The sequence below is a fragment of the Selaginella moellendorffii genome, unplaced genomic scaffold, assembly GCF_000143415.4.
Source record: "Selaginella moellendorffii unplaced genomic scaffold, v1.0 SELMOscaffold_140, whole genome shotgun sequence".
Lineage (NCBI taxonomy): Eukaryota > Viridiplantae > Streptophyta > Lycopodiopsida > Selaginellales > Selaginellaceae > Selaginella > Selaginella moellendorffii.
The window spans coordinates 140,411-164,532 of NW_003314401.1; the positions used below are offsets into that span (position 1 = coordinate 140,411).

The following is a 24,122-nucleotide window of genomic DNA, read 5'->3' on the forward strand; positions in this document are numbered from 1 at the left end:
TTTCGGAGGATGCTAGCAGTCTATGCGCGGCAAGAACTTGGCGCGGGAGGAATGCCTGGCGCTGCCGATCGAGCTTCTGATCCGGGAATGCACGAGCTCGGGTGTGCTCCGCGATGCGAGGCGGCTGCATTCGCAGATCGTGGCGAGCGGGAGGGATGTGGGACGGGACAAGTTCCTGGCCAATCTGCTCGTGCAAATGTATGGCGCTTGCGGGAGCGTGGAGGATGCCGCGGGGGTTTTCCGCAGCATCCAGCAGCCCAATTCCTTCTCCTACAACATGATGATTGCGGCGCTCGTCCGCAACGGCTGCGTGAGCTACGCGAGGGATTTGTTTGACACATCGCGTCTCGTGTTTGATACGGTCTCGTGGAATGCCATGATCAAGGGCTACATCGACAGCGGATGGATTGACGAGGCGAGGCAGCTGTTTGAGCAGATGCCACACAAGAGCACGTACGCCTCGAATGCTCTTATTGCAGCATATGCCCGGAGTGGGCAACCTGACGATGCCCAGCGCTTGTTTGAGACGATGACAGTGTCTGCCCGGCGTGATTTGTTCTCGTGGACGGGGCTCATGACCGCGTGCTCTCAGGGTGGCGCCGTTTCAAAGGCAAAGAAGGTGTTCGATGCAATGCCCGTGTGGGACGTTGTGTCCTGGAACGTTGTGATATCAGCACATACCCAGAACGGGCATCTTAAGAAGGCAAAGGCTTTGTTCGACGATATGCCAGAACGAAGCACCATCTCTTGGAACGCAATGGTGCAGGCTTACTGCCGCAGTGGGTTTCTCGACGAAGCGTGGGTTTTGTTTGAGAGCACTCGGGACAAGAATGTGGTGTCCTGGACGGGTATGCTGACCGCGTTTTCTCAGAAGGGTTACATGGGCAAAGCCGCCAACTTGTTCCACACAATGCCCGTTCGGAACGTAGTTTCTTGGACTGCTATGCTTCAGGGGCTTGTGCATCTGGAAGATCTCGATGAGGCGGTTGGCTTTGCCGGAAAGATGCCACAACACAACGACATGGCCTGGAATTCCATGATCATAGCTCATGCCCAGCACGGGGACACGAGGGCTGCGAAAGCATGGTTCGATGGGATGAGCTTCCGGAATGGTGTTTCCTGGGCTGCGTTGGTGGTTGCATTCTCGCAAGGAGGATGCTTGGCAGAAGCGCAAGCCTCGTTTTCAAGGATACCTCGCCGGGATGCGGTGTCGTGCAATGAGATGATACTTGCGCTCGGGAGCGCGGGGCTGATGCGAGAGGCAAAGGTGGTGTTTGAAGAGGCGATTCTCGCGAGAGACGTTCTAACTTTTACTGCGATGGTGACGGCCCACGCCCGAGCCGGAAACGTGAAGGAGGCGAGACTTTGCTTCGAGAGAATGCCGCATCGCGACGTGGTCTCGTGGAATTCCATGATCCAGGCCTACGCCCAGAACGACTGCGTAGACGAAGCACTGGACTTGTTTGCGAAAACACCCGAGCCGGACCTTGTGTGCTGCAATGCCATGATCCACGCCTTTGCTCGTAATGGTCTGCTCGACGACGCAAGATCTCTCTTTGACAGGATGGCCACCAGGAATCTACTGACTTGGACTGGGATGATCGCCGCGTATGCTCAGCTTGGTCACGTCCAGAAAGCCATGCAAGTTTTCTCGAGCATTCCGGACAAGAAGGACGTGGTTGTGTGGACGGCTATGGTGGCGGCGTATGCCAACAACGGAGACATGGCAGGAGCTCGAGCGGTGCTGGACAGGATACCTTGCCGAGACGTCCCGGCTTGGAATGCTGCGATCACGGGCTATGCCCTCAGCGGGCATCCCAGGCAAGCACTGGATCTCTTTGCCACAATGGACGTGGAAGGACTGAGAGGAAGCGAAGTAACGTACATCGAGGTCTTAGATGCGTGCGGCAACATGTCCTCAATCCGGCACGGGACAGAGATTCACGAAGGCTTGGCTGCTGGCTGCTCGGACAACGCAAACTCGATCAAAGTTGGCAATGCGTTGCTGAGCATGTATGGCAAATGCGGCCGGCTGGATCGAGCTTGGGAGATCTTCGTGTCCATGCAGCAGCAGCAGCAGCAGCAGCGTCATGGCTGCAAGCAGGAGGAGCTCGTGTGCTGGAACGCGATGGTGGCGGCGTATGCACAGAACGGGCACAACCCCGAGGCGGTGGAGCTGTTTCGAGTGATGAATGTGGAGGGCGTGGAGCCGGACGAAATCACGTTTGTGAGCTTGCTGTCGGCGTGCAGCCATGGCGGGATGCTGGAAACCGCGAGGTGGAGCTTTGAGTCGCTCCTCCAGCGAGACTACCAGGGAGTTGACGCGGCTCCCACGCACTACATGTGTGTGATCGACGGACTGGGACGAGCAGCCATGGCCGAGCAAGCCGAGGACTTGATCCGACATATGCCCTTCCACCCGGATCCAGTGGCGTGGGCGACTCTGTTGGGTAGCAGCGGTGTGGATGTGGGTGGTGACTGGGTGATGGAGCTCGATCCAGCGAACGCTGCCGCCTACGTCTTGCTCGCAAACATCCACTCCCGGGGCGAGGAGTAAGCCAGTTGGATCTCCTTTCCAAAGCTTTCGGAGAATGGAGACGGGGCGCAGCCGCGTTTCAGAGCTCGCCATCTTCAAGCTGCAACGACGGTGAGTATAAACTCGCTTCTCCTTGCGCTCTATCATGGCGACAAAAGTGTTGCCGGTTCAACAGTCGTCGGCCAGGTACCTCCCGATCAAAAGATCTCAAAACAAAAATCGCCACTGAAAAGCTTGTCTTGTTGGTGACTATGGTTCTTGCAGGCCCTGGAGTCGCGAGAAATGCGGCCGAGTGCATGGCCAAACTCGCCTTCGTTCTCATCAGTGTTGTAGGGGACGAACATAGCTGGTAAAGGAGGCAATGATCTTTCCAAGTCTTCTAAACTTCGGATTTCTTCCTAGCAAATGCTCTGGTGGATCACTGGAAGGCTCTGGGCTTACCGACGAACGGTAGTAGTTCTCTCTCCGTTTTGCTCGCAGTGGAGAAAACAAAAAGAAAAGCCTTTTTGTGAGTCATAGCTCATGAATTATAAGATAAAACTTACGTACGATACTGGAAACTGATGCTGGCTCGAACCACACTGGAACATTTGCTTGCTTCGCCACTGGAGTTTCTCCGTTAGCGATTGATGATCTATGAGAATTGGATAACCACTTACACTCGCAAGCGGTTTCCAGTGACTCGGGAGTGAGGTTGGCATCCAGCGACACAGCCGGTGCTGCTTGGATGAGAATTGTGAGATCCATTCCGGGGTCAAGTGTTTCTCCTGGAAACTTGACCAGGAGAAGAAAGTACTGCGGACGAAACTGTTTAGTGTCCTCGCTTATATATCGCCAAACGAGAAAGAACTGGCTGGTTTGGGAGAAACACTATCGGAGTCTTGACACTGCTCTAGTTCCTAGTGGCTGAGCAAAGAGCAACACTACATCCATCTCCGCCTCCAAGCCACGTTAATGAATCACCCATTAAAATTTCAATTAGAGCCAAGTAGGATTGCTCGAGAGCTGAAATCAGCTCTTCTTATTAAAACAAAACAACCTCTCTTGTTGGCTGCTGGATCAAGGACATGATTTTGCCAGTCGTGGGACGAGCATTAGGGGTTCCTCTCTGATTAAAACAATGCCAAAGTAAGCTTTCATATTGACCTCGTCCTTTCCATCTGGGAGGCTCCACTCAAATGTGTGCAGCATTGTAGCCAGAGCATAGTGCACCATAGTGAGACCCATGCTCAATGCGGGACACATTCTTCGGCCTGATCCAAAGGGTATCAGCTCGAAGTTCTGACCTGTGACTTGCACATCAGACTTTGTCTCCAGAAAACGTTTGGGATTAAACTTGTTGGCCTCGCTCCAAGTAGATTCATCTCTTCCAAGAGCATACGCATTCACCAGCAGCCCTGTTCCTGCAGGAATGTTGTATCCCCAGATGTTACAAGATTCCACGGATTCGTGAGGAGCTAGCAAAGGTGCCGGAGGATGTAAGCGAAGTGTTTCTTTGACTATGGCCTGCAAAAACTCGAGCTTTGGGATATGCTCCTCCTCCACGGTACCTTTGCTTCCGACAACCTCCTCCAGTTCTTGTTTTACTTCTTGCATTAACTCGGGATTTCTCATGAGCTCGGCCAGAGCCCAATCAATTGTGACTGCGATGGCGTCTGTACCTGCTGCAAGCATATCCTTGAGACGCGAAAACAACAAGTTAGTACTTCAAACGTCTCCCGAATTAGACTATGTCTTACCGAAGTCAACGCCTTGATTCTGGTATCATCTAGAACTCCACCAGCAATCAAAACGTCCATAAAATCCTTCACCTCGTCATGAGACTCCCGGTTTTTCTTGTGCTCTTGAAGTTGCTCTCCAAGGTAGTTCACCAGTTGTGTTTGGAGCCACTTGATCCTGAAGACTTTGGGATCAGCCCAGCTGAGGCATGGGATAAGATCCCCGATTTGCAGACCATTCCCAACTTTGGAGGCTTCATTGAGGTTGTTGAGGAATTCTTTCAGCTTTTCAGATTCACTACCTGAGGCGTCCGAAATGCTCTTGTTCAACACCATGCGGCTCATGGTGTTGAAGGCGAATTGGAAAAACCTGGAAGTCATATCTACAGGCCTTCTCTGGTTGCATGCTTCCACAAGTTCCGTGATGAGCATGGACATTTCCAGCTTCCGCACGGGCTGGAACATCTGCACGCGCTTTGTAATGAAAAACTCAAGAGTGCAAATCTTCCTCAAATGCCTCCAGTGATCACCGTAAGGAGCCCATACCAAATCCGTCGCGTCGTACCCAAAATACTTGGCTGCTGAGTTTGCAGGCCTGGAAGCAAATGCACGGTCATGAGTCTTGAGAACTTCTTCTGCAGCAGCTGGTGTCGAAGCTACTAGTGTCTTGATTCTCCCCAGCTGCAGGTACATGAGCCCTCCATGCTGCTTTGCAAGCCGGAAAAGATACTCATGCGGAAGTTTCTTTCCTACCAAATGAATGTGGCCTATGATGGGCAGCGCTCTTGGAGATGGTGGAAAACTTTGATTTCGCTTGTTAGTACACAAGAGCACAACTAGTATGAGACCAAGCGTGAGCACAATTGTAAGAATCATTTCTAGCATACTGGCATGTGGAAGTAAGCTTAGTTCTTTATGTATACAGATTGGAATATACTTAGGTATCTTGCGACAAATATATAAGTATATATGTAGCTTTTGCTCAATCGTCACTTTCAATATCTTTTGTGGGTCAGGAGGATCCCAATTGTGACAGATGGTCCCATTCCCCAATACATTATATTTTACATACAAAAATCAACAAGCAAAATTTATTCTGTCATATTTTAATAATGGAAGGCCCAACTTAGACAGCAATATAAGAATGTGTTTTTAACTATAGTAATTAAAACACAAGATTCTAGATGGGATATAATCTACGCTATAAGGTGAGATCCTTAGGATCCTTGATGATTTTAGATAGAGTTTGTAGAAAAGCCGCAACTTCAGCCTCGTAAATGATCCGAGCATCAGCAGTAACATTCACCTGTCTCGCAAAGCGTGGTCAAATACCGAGATCACATTAGATCACAAAGTTTACCTGTATTTGACTTTCCACCCTGAAAAGGCCAGCTCCGGACGTAACAATGGTGGGTCTAGATGAACTTACTGCCAGAATCGCACTCTGCAAAAGAATAGCATTGATCCCGAAACTAGACAGACCTACATACTTGGCCCCCGTCAAAGCGATCCACTCCAAACATTCCCATGTTGGAAATGGTGAAAGTTTCTGAATTAATGCAATGAGTATAACAATTGACTCCAACTTAAAACACAATATTTACCACCCATGCACTCGGATATCTGGAGCTGCTTGGCCCTGGCCTTCTTCACAAGTTTCTTCCACTCCCGTGATAAGGAATAAATGTCAATCTGAAAACAAGCACAGACGCTGAGCGAAGGCTGAGAGTTTGGCTTACTTTGTCAGCATTTTGGAGCACGGGTGTGATGAGACCACCATCGATGGCAACGACAACCGCAAGATCTATGCTGGAGTTGTAAGAGATGCTTTTCCCATCCTTGCATCTTGCGTTCACAACTGGGTGTTGAGCAAGCGCTAACGCAGTGGCTTTGGCCAACAAAGCAGTCATGGTGACACCTTTGCATTTGATCTAAAGTCGATAAAGTAAAGGGATAAAGCCAAGAAGGAAAAGGATGTATTAGCGTCCGCGAGAAGAGCTTACTTGTTGGTAGAGAATGTCAAGTGCGGTCGTTGTGATCGTATATCCAACTCTAAAAGTGGGCACACTGAGGCTCTCCACCATATATTCCGAAATGAGAGTTTGCAATGTTGTGAAAGGTAACACCGTGTCACTATCATGTCTCAGCAAAGCTCCATCGAGTTTCTTTTCCTCTTTCATGAGCTCAGAAATCGTGGTGGAGGCAAATGTTTGCAGATCTGCAAGGGACGGGGCTTGCTCGCTTGGGCTATCATCAGCTGTGCAAGTTCTACATTGGCAGCAACGACAGTCGTAAAATCTACAGCGATTACCTGAGGATGCACTGGCACAGACAATCTCTTTCTTTATCCCAATGAAGGTGATGTTGCTCCTCAGGTGCAAACGAGAAGCCACTGGTAGTGATACTAGGGGACGAAGATGCCATGCTCTTCCAGAAAGCATCGTGTGCCGTGAGCTGCGGTGGTTGCACAGTGTTGGGAGCAAGGAATCTTACTTCCCGCCCATGGCGACAAAAATGCTTTTACCAGCAGTCTCGGCGGTGACGGGGGCACGGAGCCCTAGTATATCCTAGCAGGAGCTCCTCAAGCGCCATTAGGGAGATCCACCAAACCATCCACTGGTGATTCTTGTTCAAATCTCGAAGTGTCTTACATGAATCCCTACATTCATTTTCTGCCTTTTATTTTGATTTTTGTGCCAAGAAATGCCAAACTTTTTTTGTAATGTTTTGTAACAAGTTTTCGCAGCTTTCGTTGGCCACAGTGTCGTCTGCCTAATCTGTCTGCCTCATGCTTCTTGGGGGTCGAGATTGGAAGACGGCCACAGCAATCGTCACATCTGCATACTTGCGTTCCTTGTGGTGGGTGTTATATATTGTATATTGTGTACTTTATATTTTACAGGAGATAGGGTTCACCAAAAACAAGACGTAATACTTTAGCCTGTTATAGATAACAAGCATCATTCGCAACAGTCCATGACCTGTGACATCTTAAGTTACAATTCTTAGCACTATCAATTATTTCTTTTGATGATCTTTGGGAGGTATGGGAGGATCCCTAATTCCAATTGTGACAGATATGTATTTTTATGTTTATATTAATATAAATATGTACACAATACAATATCCTCTCATCACCTACCACAGTTATATATGTATAACTATATTGTACACTTTTATATTCTACAAGGGTCAACAAGAGATCTCACCAATCTTCCTTGCAACTAGCAAGACCAGACGTACATATTGTCAACACGTGCAACAGGTTGCAGGGGATCAAACAGGAGAAAAGAGAAGATGAGGGACCACAGAGAGAGAAAAATCCATGTACTGCATCATAGGTCCCATGCTTCCTATCTGTCACAATACAATTTTTATATTTACTGATAGTAAAGTTTTACTTGTTTATTTATCTGGTTCACTTAGGAAATAAGTTTTTAAAAACTGTCCACATTTGTAGCGCTCTATTGTCCCTTTCAAGAGGGTCAAAAGGATATTTAGATATTTGATACCTATCCATTCTTTCTCATCTCAAGGAGCTTGTTAGCTTGCATTTCCACAGCAAAACCAAAACCTTGACCTGCCTCATCGGCTTCATGTTTCATTGGAAGTTTTGGAACGCTCCAGAACATTACTCCATGATTTTGTAAGATGTAGTTGCAATTGTCATAACTGACAAGCCTGTGCCTTTAGTGCATCTCACATTTCATGTTCCATGGCCTGGATTCTTTGTTACAATGGCCTATTGATCTAAACTTAACAATTGGTTCATTATAAGAAAATTTACTATATTTACAGCAAATAAAGTGTGGATAAAAAGGAATAACTATAAAATGGCAAGAGTTACATGATAACAAAACATTTATTAGCCATCAACTTCAAAAATAGTCAAAATCTCTAAATAGTCCAAATACTTTGACTTTAGCTTATGCTACTGTGATGAAACAAGTAAGAGGCCAACTTCTCAACCCTTGAAGGTGTTATAGCCTTAAATTCCACAAACTATAGAATATTTTCAAAATATTCCTGTGGTTCGTGTCACTAGGGAGATCCACCAAACCATACATTGGCAATTCTTGTTCAAATTTCAAAGTGTTTACATTCATTTTCTGCCTTTTATTTGGATTTTTGCACCAAGAAATGCCAAACCTTTTTTGTAATGTTTTGTAACAAGTTTTCACAGCTTTTGTTGGCCAGAGTGTCATCCACCAAATCTGTCTACCTCATGCTTCTTGGGGGTTGAGATTGGAAAACGGCCACAGCAATTGTCATATCTGCATACTTGCGTTCCTTGCGGTGGGTGTTATATATTGTATATTGTACAAGAGATAAAGGTTCACCAAAAACAAGATGCAATACTTTTCTTTTTTTCTGCTGCCATCACTTGTATAAAATCTCTAGCTGGATTGTTTTGTCATCTTAATTTGCAATTCTTAGCACTGTCCATTGTTTCTTTTTGGTGATCTTTTGTTGGGTTGGGAGGTATGGAGGAGCTTAATTCCAATTGTGACAGATATGTATCTTTATGTTTATATTAATATAAATATGTACACAATACAATATCCTCTCGTCACCTGCCACAATTATATATGTACAGCTATATTGTACACTTCTATATTCTACAAGGGCCCACAAGAGATCTCACCAATCTTTCTTGTGACAAGCAAGACCAGACGTACATATTGTCAACACGCACAACAGGTTGTGGGGGATCGAGCACGAATGAAGAGAAGATGAGGGACCACAGAGAGAAAAAAATCCATGCATTGCAGAATAGGTCCCAGCAATACAATTTTTATATTTACTGACAATAAAGTTTGACTTGTTAAATAAGTTATTTATCTGGTCCTACAAGTTTTTAAAAACTGTCCAAAACATATGTAGCACTCTATTGTCCCTTTCAATGATCTTTTGTGGGTCAGAAGGATCTCAATCCCTCGTATTATGATGTTTTAGACGAATATATATGTATTAAATCTGCACCTTAGACAGATGAGCAGAAATAGCATATTATTGAGAATGTCACTATAAATTCTATCCTCAGTGACTTAGTCTTCACAGAAGTTCTTGTGAATCCCTGATCCAATGAGTGTAAACGTGGTGATGCAGGCTAGCACTTGCAGGAGTGGCTTAAGATTTTTGAAGCCTATCCATTCTTTCTCATCTCAGGGAGCTTGTCAGCTTGCAGCTCCACAGCAAAACCAAAACCTTGACCTGCCTCATCGGCTTCATGTTTCATTGGAAGCTTTGGAACGCTCCAGAACATCACTCCATGATTTTGTAAGATGTAGTTGCAATTTCCATGACTGACAACCGCGTGCTTTTAGTGCATCTCACATTTCATGTTCCATGGCCTGGATCCCAGCAACCACGAACACAACTTCAAGTACTTGCCAGTTCTTGCTTTCACGGAGGCTTATGTGTATGAGGTCTGTAATTCCAAGAGCCCTATGGATAATCTGAATTGTTATGGGCACAGGTCGATGTAGAATACGAGAAAGCTCTCAAGAAAATGCAGGATATCCATGACCCAGTCAATGACGTGGATCCCTTTTATGGACTTAAACTGGAACTCGCGGCTCGAAATCTCTGGACGGATAGGTACGTCTGATGTCCATTCAACTGGCTCAATCATTGCTTGAAACAATGCAGGATGGCAAATGAACTTTTGAAAGGATGCCATTACTTGAAACTAGAGCAATCCATTTGTCGTTCCGGTCCAGAAGATCAAATTTCAATCCTAGATGCTCGCAGAGCTTTGGAGTTCAAATCAGCCGACTACAAGTTGCTCAACCTCTTGCTTTACAAAATGAGGGGAGAAGAGGTGAATGAGTTCCACTTCTGCTTTCTAGAGTTGTCAAATCTTCTTGTGGAGCTAGCAGATAACTTGTAAGTGATCCCCGTGGATTTGTTGTCTGATTAACTTCCTTTTATATATATATATGCAGGTCTGATTACGAGGTGAGTTACAAAAGGCTTTAATGATTTCCCCTGCGGATGATGAATATAGGAGGACGTCAAAGACAACTCATTCAACATAGTGCGCGTGTTTTACAAAGTTTATGGACCAAAACTCGGTTCACAAATGCTGGTACGTTGGCAGCTGGCTTTGATTTTAACTCGTATTGTTCTACAGGCTGAGTACATTTCCGCTGTTAAACTACGGTTTGAAGAAAAACTAAACAAGCTAGAGCCGGAGCTGAGAGAAAAGTTCCCAATTCGTTATCAAGAGGAGCTTTCGAGAGGTACTAACGAGTTTCGATATAACTCCTTGATTGGTTGTGTTCTAGGCAAAAGCATTGCGGAAATCTGGGAAGTGCCCCCATTTATCGATGAGACACCTTATAGCGCTTTGGTATCAAGCAAATGATACAATAAACCAGGTAATATGGGTTTGAAAGGTCGACAAAAGCAAATAAAATCTCATACTAGAACATAAATTCTTTCTAGGACATTCTAGGACTCTTTTCTCGTACACTAGGTGTGGATCTTCCGTGGTACTCCTCTCCATCAGTCTCAAAGCTTCACGAAACAAATCTGCCGATGCTTCATTGTCGCCCGTGACTATTGTTCCGTATGAAAAAGGCTACAAAGTTATCATACCCGTCATGTACTTTGCTTGCGCCAATGCCGACATTACAGCTCCAACCCATCTATCACTGGGTTTCTCCTTTGCAAGCTAAAGAGCCCTGAAGAAGAAACAAAACAAATGTGAGAGACAACTTCACCGTGACTCAACGTTTTGTCAACGTGCGACGGTGAGCTGGAGCGGGAGAACCAAAATCTGGCTGTCCAACCAATACTGCAATCGCTGAATAAACGAACAATCACATTAAAGTGGAATTTTAAAAAATACCATAATAAAATTGTCTTAAACCCTTTAACCCTTTCCTTGGAGTGGGCGGACGAAAACTGACGTAAGTTCACCCAGTTATTCACGGTCTGTATTCCTAAGGTCTGTGTATCATGAACTTATTTCAGGTCCGAAACACAGCCAGCAGTGGAAAGAAGGGAGGCAAGAAGGAGGATCAGAACGTTCTCACGAACTGTGGGTAAGAGATGTTTTTTTCCTCCTTTTGTGCTAGCTTCAGTGTCTAGATTGCAGCATGCAGGAAGTGGCAGATGTAATGCAGCCTCAAGACGTAGGAGTCGTGATGAGAAGTTCAATCGCTGCCACGACGTGGTTTCCTGGACGAAATGCTTCTCAAAGGATGACAGGATCGAGGAGATAGCGAGATCATATATTCTGATCCGGCGAGACGCCCAAGGGAGCAAGAGCATGGAGCGGGAGAGTGGGGTCTTAGGGTGAGGTGCCTGACCTCGGGTGTCCGAGCTTAGCCCGGGTACCGCGATCAAAATTCTTCCAAAACTTCTTTGGATTCTCTCGAATTTTTACAAAGTAAGTTTTGATGGAACTTTTATATGATCCCCTCAACTAAGGGTCCAATCGAACTCTCCATCCTGAGGGTATACAAAAAGACTGTCACGATTATTGAGGTTCATAATCCCATCCTCGAGGATACATTTCCACTTGCTCTTTGATCTAGTTACCTGCAAAGACAAAGTCAACTCCATCTCTAACTTCAGACAACCAAACCTTCTCAAACTGCGCTACTACGAGATGACTTATCTTTGGCTCCTCTCCAGTTTGATCGATGTTGTTTAACTCGTCCTCCTCATCGTCATCTTGTTCATTCAAGGGAGGCTCTGATCCTTCGGATTCCACACCTTCCACTTGTGTTCCTGTCGCTACCAATTCTCGTTAGCCGGTTCTTCTGTCGGTTACAATGTGCCTGGCGACGAAGGTTCACAGTCGTATCCACAGTATGACTCGAAACAGCTCCACGCCGCGGGGTTGTGGCCGTTCTGTGCGTACGCCGCGGCCGTCTGGATCAAGCTTGGGAGATTTTCGTGACCATGCAGCAGCAGCAGCGTCACTGCTGGAACGCGATGATGGTGGCATTTGCCATACATGCCGATCGAGTTTCCGTTGTTCGAGCAGCCAGCAGCCAAGCTTTCGTGAATCTTTGCCTGCCGGACAGAAGACACGTTACATCCCCCCAGCGCGGCCCATTGTCGCAAACAGCTCCAGTGCTTGCCTGGATCAAGCCCGTGATCGCAGCATTCCAAGCCGGGACCTCTCGGCAAGGAATCCTGTCCAGCACTTGTCCGGAATGCCCGAGAAGACTTGTATGGACGTGCCCGAGCTGAGCATATGCGGCTATCATCCCAGTCCAAGTCACTAGTAGCCTGTCAAAAAGAGATTTTGCGTCGTCAAGCAGACAATTGGCGTGGATCATGGCATTGCTCGTGTGTAACAAGTCCAGTGCTTCGCTCACGCAGTCGTTCTGGGTAGGCCTGGAGCATGGAATTCCACGAGACCACACTCTTTCGAAACAAAGTCTCGCCTCCTTCACGTTTCCAGCTCGGGCTCACCATCGCAGTAAACGTTAGAACGTCTCTCGCGAGAACCGTCTCTTCAAACACGAACTTTGCGCTCCCGAACGCAGCCCAGGAAACACCATTCCGGAAGCTCATCCGGAATGGTGTTTCCTGGGCTGCGTTCATCAGCTCTCGTGCCCCCGTGATGCGCATGAGATTGGAATTCCAGGCCATGTCATTGTGTTGTGGCATCTTTCCAGCAAACCAACCGCCTCATCGAGAGCTTGCAGATGCAAAAGCCCCTCAAGCATAACCATTGTGTGGAACAAGTTGGCGGCTTTGCCACGATAACCCTTCTGAGCACAGCATACCCGTAAGAGTGCCCTCAAACAAAAGCCAAGCCTCGTAGAGAAATCCACTGCTGCACCATTGCGTTCCAAGAGATGGTGCTTAGTATGCCGTATGTGGTGATATCACAACCGTTCCAAGACACAACGTCCCACACGGGCATCGCATCCAACACCTTCTTTTCCTTTGAAACGGCGAGCACGCGGGCATGAGTCCCCGTCCACGAGTCGGGCATGATCAGGTTGCCCAGTCCGGGTATATGCTGCAATGAGAGGATTTGAGGCGTACATGCTCTTGTGTGGAATCTGCTCAAACAGTTGCCTCGTCTCGTCCATGTGATTCCACGAGACCGTGTCAAAAACGAGTCAAACAATCCCTGGCGTAGCTGACGCAGCCGTTGCGGACGAGCGCCGCGATGATCGTGTTGTAGGAGAAGGAATTGGGCTGCTGGATGCTTCGATCCAGCCAACACTGCCGCCTATGTCTTACTCGCAAACATCCACTCGAATAACTTCATCGCCCAGGTGGATCTCGTTTCCAAGCCCTATCAAGGAATGGAGACGGGGCACAGCCGCGTTTCGGCCATAGCTCGCCATCTTCAAGCTGCGACGACGGTGAGTCGCTCTCCTGGCGCTGCTACTGACTTTGTTTGCTTCTAGAGCATTGATCGTGACAACACAAGTTCCTGCGGTCTTCCGGTGGTTGTCGGTGCCATGGTAGCGGACATCCAATCCTTTCCCTCCACTCAGCTCAGTCGTGGCACAACAGTCGTCGGCCAGGTATCTCCCCGAAACAAAAAATCTCCACTGAAGTGTTTGTCCTTTTGGTGACTATGGTTCTTGCAGGTCAAGTACAGCCATGGTGGAGTCGGGAGAAATGTGGCCGAGTGCATGGCCAAGCTCGGAGTGCCTTCGTTTCTCATCAGTATCGTCGGGGACGACATTGCTGGTTAAAGATGCTATGATCTTTCCCAAGTTCTTCTAAACTTTGAGATTTCTGCCTAGGAAATGCTCTGGTGGATCACTGGAAGTCTCTGGGCTTAACGACAAACGGTAGTAGCACGCTCTTGGTTTTGCTCACAGTGAAGGTTTCCAGGCATTCGAAGGTGTTGTGGAGCAGCCACGCCAGTCATCTCTATCGCTTTCGACACCACGGGCGAAGTCGCTGCTGGTGTAGCCGACACTGGAACAGTTGTGAGTATGTCAGTGCTTTCTTCTCCTGATCAAGCTTCCAGGAGAAACACCTGACCCCGGACTGGATCTCGCAATTCTCGACCATCATCCAAGCAGCACCGGTTGTGTTACTGGATGCCAACCTCACTCCCGAGTCACTGGAAACAGCTTGCAAGTGTAAGTAGTCATCCACTTCTCATAAATCATCAATTGCTAACGGAGAAACTCCAGTGGCGGAGCAAGCAGAGGTTCCGGTGTGGTTCGAGCCAGTATCAGTTTCCAAGTCCGTCAGGGCTGCTGGCCTCTACAAATACGTAAGTTGTATCTTATCATTCACGAGCTGTGGCTCACAAAGGCTTCTTTTCTTTCTTTTTTTCTCCAGCTTGCTTACGTATCGCCAAACGAGAAAGAACTGGCTGCTATGGGAGAATCACTATCGAGTCTTGATACTGCTCCAGTTCCTAGTGGCTGGAGCAAGGAGCAGCGCTACATCCATCTCCTCCTCCAGGCAGGCGTCAAGCATGTTATTGTGACGCTGGGCAGCAAAGGCTCGCTAGCTTGCACGCTGGAGTCTGCAAGGTAGCTCTTGCTTTTCCTTGACTATGGAAGCTTTGATCGTGATCGTGATCTTGGGCATTGCAGCGGCAGTAGCTTCTCAATCCGCTGCCTTCACGTTCCAGCGGCGGCGGCTCGAGTGGCGAGCTTGAGCGGCGCTGGAGACTGCCTGGTGGCTGGATGCATCGCGTGGTTGGCGACGAGAGGGGACGGCGACGTGTTGGGATGCGTCACCCATGGCACCGCTGTGGCCAAACAAGCCGTGGAGTCGCACCTCAACGTCCCCGACGTGATCTCGCGGCAGGATCTTTGGAGTAAGTTTTTTCTTTCACGTGTTGCGAGAGCGATGGATGTTCTTCGTTCTATGAGCTTGGCATTGATCTCACCTATGGTGGCGCAGGCGATGGCGATGCTGCGCGGAGCATGGCGCGAGAATTATCGTTAGATGGCGGGATATTCGTGGAGCATATGCCGGGGGACAGGAGACCCTAGTGTGTCCCGGCGGTGGAGGTGGGCGAAGGCGCGGTGCGTGGAAAAAGACCCATCCCATGGCGTGCAATCGACGCTAGCGCTAGAAGAGGTAGCTTCCACTGTAGCGAGCTGGGAGGAGGGGGAGGAGAGAATGCGAGGAGGATGCCCGTGGGATGAGAGGAGGGATTGCTTCGTCTTGGGTGGAAGTGGGAGTGGGAGGATTCTCCTCCATCATGCCGCCCACGCTGAGAAGTATGCCTCCGCCGCCACAGAGAGTCATGAGCGGCGCTCGCGTGCTAAGATCGCTCCGCAAGCTCGCCGCCTACTGCAGTTTGATGGCCTTCTCCTGCCTGCTCGTTGTCAAGCTCGGCTCCCCCACCTCCTCGGCTCCTCCGCATCGTCACGATCTCTTCTTCCATTTGTCTTGGTGGTGAGTTCTCTCAAGCAAGATAAGTTTCTTTCTTCTGAGCTCTCTCGCTCTCTCTCAGGTGGGTGTTTCTTCCACTGTGGGTGTTTCATGGGATAGTTTCTAGGGGGAGGTTCTCCGTTCCGGCACCATCTCCACCTCATGATAGGCATGTACGTGTTGCTTGTTCTTGCGGGAATTCCCTTGGCTTTTTCTTCACTGATGGTTCCCTTTTCTTTCTCGCGGGTGTAGTGGGCTCCTTGTCATGCTGTTGTTGCCATCCCGCTGCTTGTTGCATTTGAGCTCCTCTTGTGCTCCTACCTTCATAGCCGCGAAGGTAAAAACTCTCGCTTTGGAAGTACTACTAGTTTTTCTACGAGCCCCGGAAAGACGCAAGTGTTTCCTTCACCGCTTTGGTTTTTTCTTTTTTCCTGTGGTGCAGTGTATGCGGAGCCGCTGTTGAGCCTCAAGCTTGTCTTCGTGCCATTGCTGGGTCTTGAACTCCTGATTTTAATTGATAACTTCAGGTACTAAAGTTGTCCTTTCTTCTCATTTGACTTCTTTTTTGTGCAGGATGTGCAGGGCTCTGATGCCGGCAGACGAAGAAAGTTTAACTGATGATATAATCTGGGAAACACTTCCGGTAAGTTTCCAAAGGGTCTACTTCTCTGCGCTAATTCTGTGCCTCGACAGCATTTTTGGATATCTGTTTCGATGGTCTTCTTTGTGGCTGCGACCGTTCTTACCTTGTTAAAATTAACTGGTAAAAGATTTTCGGTATCAGTACTTGGAATTTTCACTCCTTGTCCGCGTAGGGGATTTTGAATCGCTTGGCTGGTGGGACTTGTTCATAAACTACGCGTAAGCGTTGCATTTGCATTGTTTATAGCCTTTGCTAATGCTTATTGCTGCTCAGTATTGCCGAGTGTTTCTCCTTCCTGGTCTGCACCAAATGGACCAACACTTCGATTCGGGGATCTCTGTCATCATCCTCATCGTCTTCCAGTAAGCCGCTGGAAAGAGACGAATCTCTTTGCAGTGCATCTTCCACATCAATCGTACTTGAGGACGAAGGCATCGAAGCCGGCTTTTGTGGGAAGGAGGACATAGGGGGACATTTGTTGAAAGCGCCAGTATTGATATCGCAGATCTTACTGTGTATGAAGCTCGAGGTAAGACTTTCTTTTCTTATCCGTCAACAAAGATAGCAAGCAAAGCTGACTATCTTTTGTATTCTTTTCAGGGAACTCCAGCAGGAGCAGTAAACATTCCAGTGGGTGTTGTTCTGATGCCGCTGATGGTCGTGCAAGGCTTGGCTATTCTTCTTACAGTTTTGCGTGTCGTGGAAAGGCTCCTCGTGCTAATGCACGTAGGTGACGAGTCGCAGAGCTCGCTGAACATCTTCTCCCAGGTGCAGGAATTCTTTGGTTTTGTTCACCATGGCTCAAGGTTAGTCATCTATATAGAGTTCTCTGTTCCTTGACAATTCATGGCCTTTGAGCAGGCTTCTTGGGTGGTGGTCCATTGATGAAAAGAGTAAAGAAGAACAAGTCCGGCTCTTATCTGCGAGCTCGTCGGGGTAAAACAAGAAAATCAACTGTCTTGGCTCTGGTTTCTTTGTTGGCATTTATGCATGATTTGTACTTCCAGGTACTACACATTTACTGGCCCTCCGCCCGATGTTGTCAAGAAAATGGCTCGGAAAGACCTTGCTGAAGAGGTAATTTGCGCTTGTTTTCTCCAGTGCCCGACTCACTGTGGCTTTTACGCAGATATGGAGGCTTCAAGCTGCTCTGGGGGAGCAAACACGAATAGCCAAGCATCAGCAGCACGAGTTTGACCGCCTGCAGAGCGTACGGCCTTCCTCCTTTTCACTACATTATATGTGATTTATGTGTAGCTTGACTGGCTTTTGCTCTTGGCCCTGCAGGAGAAAGTGCTTTGCCGGGTGTGCTTTGAGCGTGACATAGCCGTGGTGTTACTCCCGTGTAAACATCGAGTCCTTTGCAGGTTTGTGTTTGAATTCCGTTGTGGTGGCGTGACGGGCTTTGTTGGCAGCTTGTGCTCCGAAAGATGCAAACACTGCCCGATATGCAGAAGTTACATCGGGGATCGCCTGTCCGTGTATGATGTATAGCGTAACATGGTGGCTCGGCTGGTTCGTGGCCAGCATAGAAGTCCCTGCTAGCATCAGGAACCGTCCAACTTGAATGTGAAATGGTGCGCACCCAAGCAGGGAAATCCACATCGTCGAGCCCGGCTGAGCAGCACAGTAGAAGCAGCAGATTTGTTTATATCCATCCATCCGTCAACATAGATATACACCCCTTGCCTCTTAGTGATAGTTTTTTATGTTTGAAGCACGGGCATCCAGCTGATTTGCAGACAAAGCAAAGCAAAGAAGACGCCGACTGGAAAGTACATTATGCATTATGCCAATAACCCAATGATCTTTCACGTTCAAATCGGATTGCTATAGGTAGTTAAGAACATCCAGTGTGCAGGGCAACACACAAACTCTACCCTTGCAAAACTAGATAATTTATCTTGTCTTGCTGTCTTGCTGAACTCCAGTATATAGCTTGAAGCTGCACAGTGTTACTGCCCAAAATAGAATCTAAGAATTATAGAAAAGGGGGACTATAAGGTCCAAGTGTACAATTATAATGCCGTATATTAATATTAGCATAGTGGGATGTTGGTAGCCGTTGGATTGGTTTCAATCCAGATCACTTGCTCTTGTATATAAAGTAGGGTTTTTGAGCTAATTAATATGCACATTTTTTGTACTCATTCCATGGACTCACCATTAAGGGCACCTTTTATTGTCCTTGGATGAGTGCTTGGATTTGGGATTTTAGTTTAAATTTAGCTTTTATATCATCTAGATCTAATTTTTTCTATTTCCTTTCTTTTATTCTTTTGTTCAAGATTTTAGTTTAGATTTATTTTCCATTATCTAAATCTCCTTTTAGTTTTTTTTTTTCTCATTTCTCTTCTTTTGCTCTTTCCTTTTCATTCATCTTCATGGTAGAGTAGTAGTCTCCTCCTCCTTTGACTCTGAAGTAGCAATTGGTGCAATTGTTTAATGTTATGCAATTGCAATTGAACAACCAAACTCAGTTAATAGCGGCATTCACGGCATGTGGTATAGCTCCTCCTACTCTTGGTGCCAATCCTCGTGTTCGGCCGAAGTTCTTTTGTGGGAATCTTGGGGATGATATGTACTATTGGTTCGATCATTTCACCGTAATTGCCACATATCATTCTTGAGATGATGCTCGATGTTTGTGTGGGTTTCCCATGTGTTGGAGCTATAGTGATACAATGGTTTGAGCGCAACTACTTGTGGGGATTGGAGTGTTTTTCTAGATATCTTCAAATGTGCATTTGGACATGCCAACGATTGTGATGATTCCTTCCAACAATTATATCGTCTTCGTCAAGGGCCATCTGAGTCAGTGATGCAATTTGGCTTTTGTTTCTGAAGCCTTTTGCTTCGTGTGGAGCCAAATATGTCGGAGTGGATCAAACTAGAAATATTGTGGCCAACACTTCGTCAAAATTTTGTCGGACTTGTGCATGCACTTGCTCCAACCACCCTTGATGATGCTCTTTGCTTAGCACAACGTTATGAGGTGTTGCCTTTTCCTTCCGGTCCACTTTCTATATGGTCTTAAGTTTATGTTGCATCCAAGGACAAAGGCAAAGATGTGGTCGTGGCCGTGATGTTTGCTATTGGGTATGTGATGAAGTTAGTCACACTTATCAGTGTTGTCGGTGTTTTCCAGATTGGTGGCCACCATTTCCTGGGTGAAGACCTTGGCGTCAACAACATTCTGTTGGTGCTGCTGTAGTGGAAAGTTTGGATACCGAAATGCATTCGGGAAACGAGGAGTTGCGTAAGTAATGATAGGACCTTGCGCGAATAAATTAGTGATCCCTCTATCTTTCTTTCGGAAGTATCATTAAGGGGTTCACTTGGCACTAGTTCATTAAGTGTTTACTTTCCAAGCTCGTTTTTATACCAAAAGGTCTCCTATTATTCTCTCCATGTTAGTTGATATAGGTTCGAGTTTATCTTCTATTGTTCAACTTGTTGCCACATGTTGCCATCTACACTTGCGTCATACGGCAAAGTCAGTTTTCATTCTTTATGGCAATAGCCATAAACATGCATGTGCACGGGATGAGGTGGACTTGGTTGTGCGTGTGGGCGATCTCGAGTTTGGGTTGTAGTCATTGACAATGGTGCCAAGTCAAACTTTTGATTTCATTCTTAGTATGGATTGGTTACAACGTAATCATGCCAAATGTGACTTTGAAGTTTCTCCCCTTTGTCTCATACTTTCTTATATTTCATCCATTGCTCTAACTTCCATACCTTTTCATCCCTCTTCTTCTACCTCTACTTCAATTATTTTTGTCTTCTCACTATTTCCTCTTATGTTTCCGTCTTGTTCTGTTCTTCCCTTTTCTGATTCCTCCAACAGTCTTTGTATTGCAGCAGTTGACCGGCTCATGAAGGAGTATGCCGATCTCTTTGAGTTTGACCTAACATTTGGGGCCAAGATTGCCACACGTCATCCGATTCCAACTAGGGATACTCATCCAATCAAAGTTTCTATTCATCCTAGGTCACCCAAAGAGATCAAGATTTTACGTGCAAACATCAAGGAGATGTTGGAAAAGGGTGTTATTTGAAAGTTGTAAAGTCCTTGGGCATGTAAACCTCATCTTGTGACAAAGCCTGGTAGGAGTATTTGTTTCTGCATCGACTATTGTTCATTAAACAAAGTGACGATTCTGGATGTATACCCTCTTTTTCACACTGTTGATCTCTTGGATCGTCTAGGGAGAAGTTGTTGGCTCACCAAGTTAGATCTTGCTTTTGGGTATTGATAAGTATCGATGGTTGAAGAAGATATTCCTAAGACTGTTTTTTTTACACTGTTTGGTTTATATAAGTTCTTGGTGATGCCATTTGGTTTGAACAATGCTCTAACAACTTTCCAGTGGATGATGAATGAGGTTCTTTGCGATATGCTGGAGATGACTGCTGACTTCATTGATGATATCTTGATCCACTCGGAAGGGACATGGGAGAAGCATGTCCATGATATTTGTAGAGTGTTGGATCGGCTACGAGATGTTTGTTTAAAGTTGAAAAGGTCGAAGTGCGTGTTTGGGTCCAAGGACACGACTTATCTTGGGTATTGTATTTCTTGTGAGGGTTTGCAAGTTAATCCTAACAAACTTGTGGCTGTTCTAAGGTTCCCTACTGCAAAGTGTGTGAATGATGTGCAACACTTTCTGGGCAAGGTGCAATATCTCGGTTGTTTTGTGGATCATCTTTCTGATCGCACTGCACCATTGCAAGTGTTGCTAAAGTTATCAATGTCATCTTTCATATAGTCTCTGGATTGTGAGTAGGTGTTCATGGATCTCAAAAAGCTATTGATGACTCCTTTGGTGTTAGTATATCCTGACTACACTTGACCTTTCATTTTGCACGTGGATGCTTTTGATATTGGTCTTGAAGGTGTGTTAATGCAAGAGAGCCTGAGTGTGCTTGGTCAATGCCATCCTATTGCATATATAAGCTATACATTACAACTAGCGGAAGTGAATTACTCCACGATAGAGAAAGAGTGTTTAGCAGCAGTTTAGAGTTTCGAGAAACATCATGCATATCTACATGGTTCTCAGACATTACTAGAAGGTGATCATATTGCCGTTACTTCATTATTGAAGTGGAAGAACTCAGTTGGTCGTATTGCTTGGTGGGTTTTAAAGTTTCAGATATATGATTTTGATGTTGTTCATCGCCCGGGGAGTTTTATGGTTGATGCTAATGCCTTTTCTCGAGCTCTTTTTTCTTCTTTGCTTTCTTATCATGTTGTTGATGAGCCTGTTGTTCCAGCATTTGTGGATTTTCTAGACGAACATTCTGTGCCATTGACAGTTGTTGTACTTGATGTTCAGTGTCCCCAAGGTGTAGAGCAAGACCTACCTTCTTTTGATGAGGTTCGTAAAGCTCAAAAGATTGAGCCGTGGATTCGAAGGCTTTGAGAAAGGTTTAAGAATCCTATATCACTTGTTAATGAGTTGCCATTCTGGCATTTACATTCTCAATATCGCCTTGAAGATAGCCTTCTTGTTGCGAATGTGACTTCGGGTATTAAAAGTTATCTATCAGTTAGTCCTTTTGGATATTCTTTCCTTATTACCACGATGGCAGAAGGTCGGTATTGCTAAACCCATTATCAGTCTCCACCTAAACTAGTTGAGAAACTGATCTTTGTGTGTGCACTTGACCAAATGAGCATAAGGACGGAATTCCTAAGTGCTATTAGTCAAGCATACTTAACCTAGTTAGAGAAACTCATTCGTTAACTTGCACTTGCTAGTGTTGGGAACCCCCGGGATATTGAGCTTGGTCCTTCAATATTCGTTAGATGATAGCTTACTGTGTCTGCCAAACATCCTCGCTATCATGCCTTTTGTGTTAGTCTTATTTCAGTCCTAAATGCTATTTATAGAAAGTGTCTAGATTTGCTTATTTTGTATATCTATAAAATGTAGAGATTGTCTTGAACATGATGGTGTTCGTCCCGTGTCCAAATTCGCAATCTAAAGACATTCCATATTTAGCAAGTTTTGAGCTTGTCCTAGAGACTAACTCTTAGTACTAAGAGAGGCTTGGGGTGAAAGCCCAAAGCATATGTTCTTCAAGAAGGAGGGGGGGGGGAGGATGTGGGGGGTTCTAAATGTATGGTAGGGATAGTGGGTAGGTCAGGCATGGCTGACTAACTTGAGGCATAATTTAGCTCCCATTTGTGTGCCTGTCCTTGTTTTGCATCCAGCTTGGGTCTAAGCCCAAACTCCACACCATGCTAGCTGGTGGAGTACCCATATCCTCATGTTAGGCCATCGGTATGCTGAAATAGCGCCAGACTCTATTTAGCTCCGTTTTGCATGCTAGTCTTGGCATTGGGATGTTAGTTGCTCTAGGACTAATCCAAGTTGCTCCGAGCTCCCATCCCTTCACTCCTTGGGCTATGTGCTTGGGAGTCATTCCATTTTTTAGTGCCATTGCTCCTTGGCTACATGCTTGGGAGTTTAACACTGTTCCTTCATTCAATGGCCCAAGGCCCTAAAATTTGGGTTCCACACCACTATCCCTTGGACACATGGCATATAACATGTGGCACATGGAGGGTTAAGTTCTACTTCGTGGTTATCCTATGGTAAATCACCATAGGATAAAGGGTAAAAACCACATGCGCTATATTTGGTATTAGAGGGTAAGTCTCGGCAAGTATTATCCAATGAGATTGGGCAATTAGTCTCGTTGCATACGTAGAAATGAAAACAATGATCAAAATGGGTACATATTTGGGTGCAAAGACTTCACAATTGTTCCTTGGGTATATATTTGGTTACCTTGTTATACCTTATGATGTGAGCTTGCTCTTGGGCTCATAAGATGGATTGAGTTGTTTTGTTTGCACGAGTTTGCACTTGGGCTCATAAGTGAGGCACATTAGCATGAGTTTGCGCTTGGGCTCATGAGTGGGGCACATTAGCAATTCAAGGTTACATTCTGAGTTGGCAAAATTAATGTTAGCCTATCAGTGGTTCCATGAGTTATTCCATGTACCATAGGTAAAAGTAAACCTTCCCTAGGTTTGCTATGAGTGGCAAATAGGCTGGTCCGTAGCTATTTAGCACGGCACTAGTGGATCCTTCCTATGCATGATTATGAATAGATCAATCAAGACTATAAGGGATTAGTCTATTTGTTCAAGTAGTCATTGCCATGCTCTCTCATAAACTTTTCTTGGATTGGACTGAAGTCAGTGCGAATGCAAGCTTGAGGTTTAGTTAAAGATAAGACCGAAAAGAGAGTCATCGGGGACGAAGGATTAAACATGTAAATCATCTTCTCTTTTTGGAAAGATGATTCATAGCAAGGTGTGACTTATTACTTGTGTTCACTATGCAATCAAGAGTCCCTACCTTGATGCATATTGGAAATGATGGTCTTACAAATGATGAGTTATGGGATGGATAGTAGTGAAGCGCTAAACTATTTTGTCTAAACTTGCTATTGGAAGGCTTGGATTACAATGCTCAATTCTTTTCTGGGGAACCTTGCTATTGCTCTTTGAGTAGCTTGGTGTTAGATTAGTTTTGAGTTTGGTCGGATAGAATACGGCATGAGATTGTCCGTGTTGTGAACAAAAGTTAGTGGTGTTGGGTGTTGTAAGTCTTTATCGGTGGAGTGTGGCATTTATGTTGCATTTTGTCGAATTAAGTTGACACTTGATACTCACATAAACCTTTGAAATAATGATATTGGCATTGTTCATGGTGTTTCTTTATAGATGACCAAGATATTGTGATTTTTATATCATATCCATGTGATAATGAGTAATGTGTTTACAAAGTTGCTTGGTGAAATGATAATCAACCCCAAAGTGGTTGATAGTGAAGTTAGTCTACTGCACACTTAGGCACGTTCTATTAAG

General features: G+C 46.0%; 6 protein-coding genes across 10 annotated transcripts; 4 read left to right on the plus strand and 2 right to left on the minus strand.

Annotated features, from left to right (window-relative positions):
- Window positions 1-2: 2 nt before the first annotated feature.
- Window positions 3-3,087, plus strand: LOC112343257 (pentatricopeptide repeat-containing protein At4g02750-like). 2 transcript variants are annotated; one of them, XM_024666406.1, is made up of 2 exons: window positions 3-2,885; window positions 2,939-3,087. In XM_024666406.1, exon 1 carries the CDS (start codon window positions 23-25, stop codon window positions 2,555-2,557), a length of 2,535 nt encoding a protein of 844 aa, XP_024522174.1. In that variant the 5' UTR covers window positions 3-22; the 3' UTR covers window positions 2,558-2,885; window positions 2,939-3,087. The 2 variants fall into 2 exon arrangements, with proteins under 2 accessions (XP_024522174.1, XP_024522173.1); XM_024666405.1 differs by having other exon boundaries at window positions 3-2,722; window positions 2,801-3,087.
- A 415-nt stretch (window positions 3,088-3,502) lies between these two features.
- Window positions 3,503-5,163, minus strand: LOC112343258 (cytochrome P450 71A1-like). Its single transcript, XM_024666410.1, has 2 exons — window positions 4,276-5,163; window positions 3,503-4,213 (listed from the first exon to the last, which is right to left on the minus strand). Exons 1-2 carry the CDS (start codon window positions 5,137-5,139, stop codon window positions 3,596-3,598), a joined length of 1,482 nt encoding a protein of 493 aa, XP_024522178.1. The 5' UTR covers window positions 5,140-5,163; the 3' UTR covers window positions 3,503-3,595.
- A 217-nt stretch (window positions 5,164-5,380) lies between these two features.
- LOC112343242 (dihydrolipoyllysine-residue acetyltransferase component 5 of pyruvate dehydrogenase complex, chloroplastic-like) lies at window positions 5,381-6,916 on the minus strand. 2 transcript variants are annotated; one of them, XM_024666389.1, is made up of 8 exons: window positions 6,779-6,916; window positions 6,566-6,708; window positions 6,258-6,511; window positions 5,994-6,185; window positions 5,859-5,946; window positions 5,745-5,803; window positions 5,615-5,698; window positions 5,381-5,560 (listed from the first exon to the last, which is right to left on the minus strand). In XM_024666389.1, exons 1-8 carry the CDS (start codon window positions 6,865-6,867, stop codon window positions 5,456-5,458), a joined length of 1,014 nt encoding a protein of 337 aa, XP_024522157.1. In that variant the 5' UTR covers window positions 6,868-6,916; the 3' UTR covers window positions 5,381-5,455. The 2 variants fall into 2 exon arrangements, with proteins under 2 accessions (XP_024522157.1, XP_024522156.1); XM_024666388.1 differs by having other exon boundaries at window positions 6,258-6,708.
- Window positions 6,917-9,291: 2,375 nt separating this feature from the next.
- Window positions 9,292-11,141, plus strand: LOC112343260. The gene is made up of 9 exons (XM_024666414.1): window positions 9,292-9,534; window positions 9,582-9,683; window positions 9,734-9,855; window positions 9,907-10,143; window positions 10,203-10,215; window positions 10,265-10,345; window positions 10,391-10,499; window positions 10,545-10,637; window positions 10,705-11,141. Exons 1-8 carry the CDS (start codon window positions 9,340-9,342, stop codon window positions 10,622-10,624), a joined length of 939 nt encoding a protein of 312 aa, XP_024522182.1. The 5' UTR covers window positions 9,292-9,339; the 3' UTR covers window positions 10,625-10,637; window positions 10,705-11,141.
- A 1,697-nt stretch (window positions 11,142-12,838) lies between these two features.
- LOC112343241 (pseudouridine kinase-like) lies at window positions 12,839-15,653 on the plus strand. Its single transcript, XM_024666387.1, has 10 exons — window positions 12,839-13,598; window positions 13,644-13,763; window positions 13,830-13,932; window positions 13,989-14,036; window positions 14,080-14,177; window positions 14,219-14,333; window positions 14,388-14,470; window positions 14,539-14,735; window positions 14,799-15,025; window positions 15,112-15,653. The coding sequence occupies exons 1-10, from the start codon at window positions 13,539-13,541 to the stop codon at window positions 15,201-15,203; spliced, it is 1,143 nt and encodes a 380-aa protein (XP_024522155.1). The 5' UTR covers window positions 12,839-13,538; the 3' UTR covers window positions 15,204-15,653.
- On the plus strand, window positions 15,213-18,017 carry LOC9645394. 3 transcript variants are annotated; one of them, XM_024666385.1, is made up of 14 exons: window positions 15,214-15,612; window positions 15,671-15,761; window positions 15,841-15,925; window positions 16,031-16,115; window positions 16,162-16,231; window positions 16,282-16,351; window positions 16,404-16,449; window positions 16,505-16,760; window positions 16,832-17,037; window positions 17,093-17,167; window positions 17,239-17,308; window positions 17,361-17,441; window positions 17,519-17,598; window positions 17,647-18,017. In XM_024666385.1, exons 1-14 carry the CDS (start codon window positions 15,356-15,358, stop codon window positions 17,723-17,725), a joined length of 1,551 nt encoding a protein of 516 aa, XP_024522153.1. In that variant the 5' UTR covers window positions 15,214-15,355; the 3' UTR covers window positions 17,726-18,017. The 3 variants fall into 3 exon arrangements, with proteins under 3 accessions (XP_024522152.1, XP_024522153.1, XP_024522154.1); XM_024666384.1 differs by having other exon boundaries at window positions 15,213-15,612; window positions 15,841-16,115; XM_024666386.1 differs by lacking the exons at window positions 15,671-15,761; window positions 15,841-15,925; window positions 16,031-16,115 and having other exon boundaries at window positions 15,216-15,612.
- Window positions 18,018-24,122: the final 6,105 nt, after the last annotated feature.

Excerpts from the sequence above, each read along its gene's own strand:
- LOC112343260 (XM_024666414.1), top strand. The coding sequence starts at position 9,340 with ATGAGTGTAAACGTGGTGATGCAGGCTAGCACTTGCAGGAGTGGCTTA. Across the intron at positions 9,535-9,581 it reads GAACATCACTCCATGATTTT|TGCATCTCACATTTCATGTT; the intron begins GTAAGATGTAGT and ends GCGTGCTTTTAG. Across the intron at positions 9,856-9,906 it reads CGAAATCTCTGGACGGATAG|GATGGCAAATGAACTTTTGA; the intron begins GTACGTCTGATG and ends GAAACAATGCAG.
- LOC9645394 (XM_024666384.1), top strand. The coding sequence starts at position 15,356 with ATGAGAGGAGGGATTGCTTCGTCTTGGGTGGAAGTGGGAGTGGGAGGA. Across the intron at positions 17,168-17,238 it reads TTATCTGCGAGCTCGTCGGG|GTACTACACATTTACTGGCC; the intron begins GTAAAACAAGAA and ends TTGTACTTCCAG. Across the intron at positions 17,442-17,518 it reads AGTTTGACCGCCTGCAGAGC|GAGAAAGTGCTTTGCCGGGT; the intron begins GTACGGCCTTCC and ends TTGGCCCTGCAG.
- LOC112343242 (XM_024666388.1), bottom strand. The coding sequence starts at position 6,867 with ATGGTTTGGTGGATCTCCCTAATGGCGCTTGAGGAGCTCCTGCTAGGA. Across the intron at positions 5,947-5,993 it reads TGCTCCAAAATGCTGACAAA|ATTGACATTTATTCCTTATC; the intron begins GTAAGCCAAACT and ends GCTTGTTTTCAG. Across the intron at positions 5,561-5,614 it reads GGGTGGAAAGTCAAATACAG|GTGAATGTTACTGCTGATGC; the intron begins GTAAACTTTGTG and ends TTTGCGAGACAG.
- LOC112343257 (XM_024666406.1), top strand. The coding sequence starts at position 23 with ATGCGCGGCAAGAACTTGGCGCGGGAGGAATGCCTGGCGCTGCCGATC.
- LOC112343258 (XM_024666410.1), bottom strand. The coding sequence starts at position 5,139 with ATGCTAGAAATGATTCTTACAATTGTGCTCACGCTTGGTCTCATACTA. Across the intron at positions 4,214-4,275 it reads GAATCAAGGCGTTGACTTCG|GATATGCTTGCAGCAGGTAC; the intron begins GTAAGACATAGT and ends TCGCGTCTCAAG.
- LOC112343241 (XM_024666387.1), top strand. The coding sequence starts at position 13,539 with ATGGAGACGGGGCACAGCCGCGTTTCGGCCATAGCTCGCCATCTTCAA. Across the intron at positions 14,178-14,218 it reads TAGCCGACACTGGAACAGTT|GAGAAACACCTGACCCCGGA; the intron begins GTGAGTATGTCA and ends TCAAGCTTCCAG. Across the intron at positions 14,471-14,538 it reads CTGCTGGCCTCTACAAATAC|CTTGCTTACGTATCGCCAAA; the intron begins GTAAGTTGTATC and ends TTTTTTCTCCAG.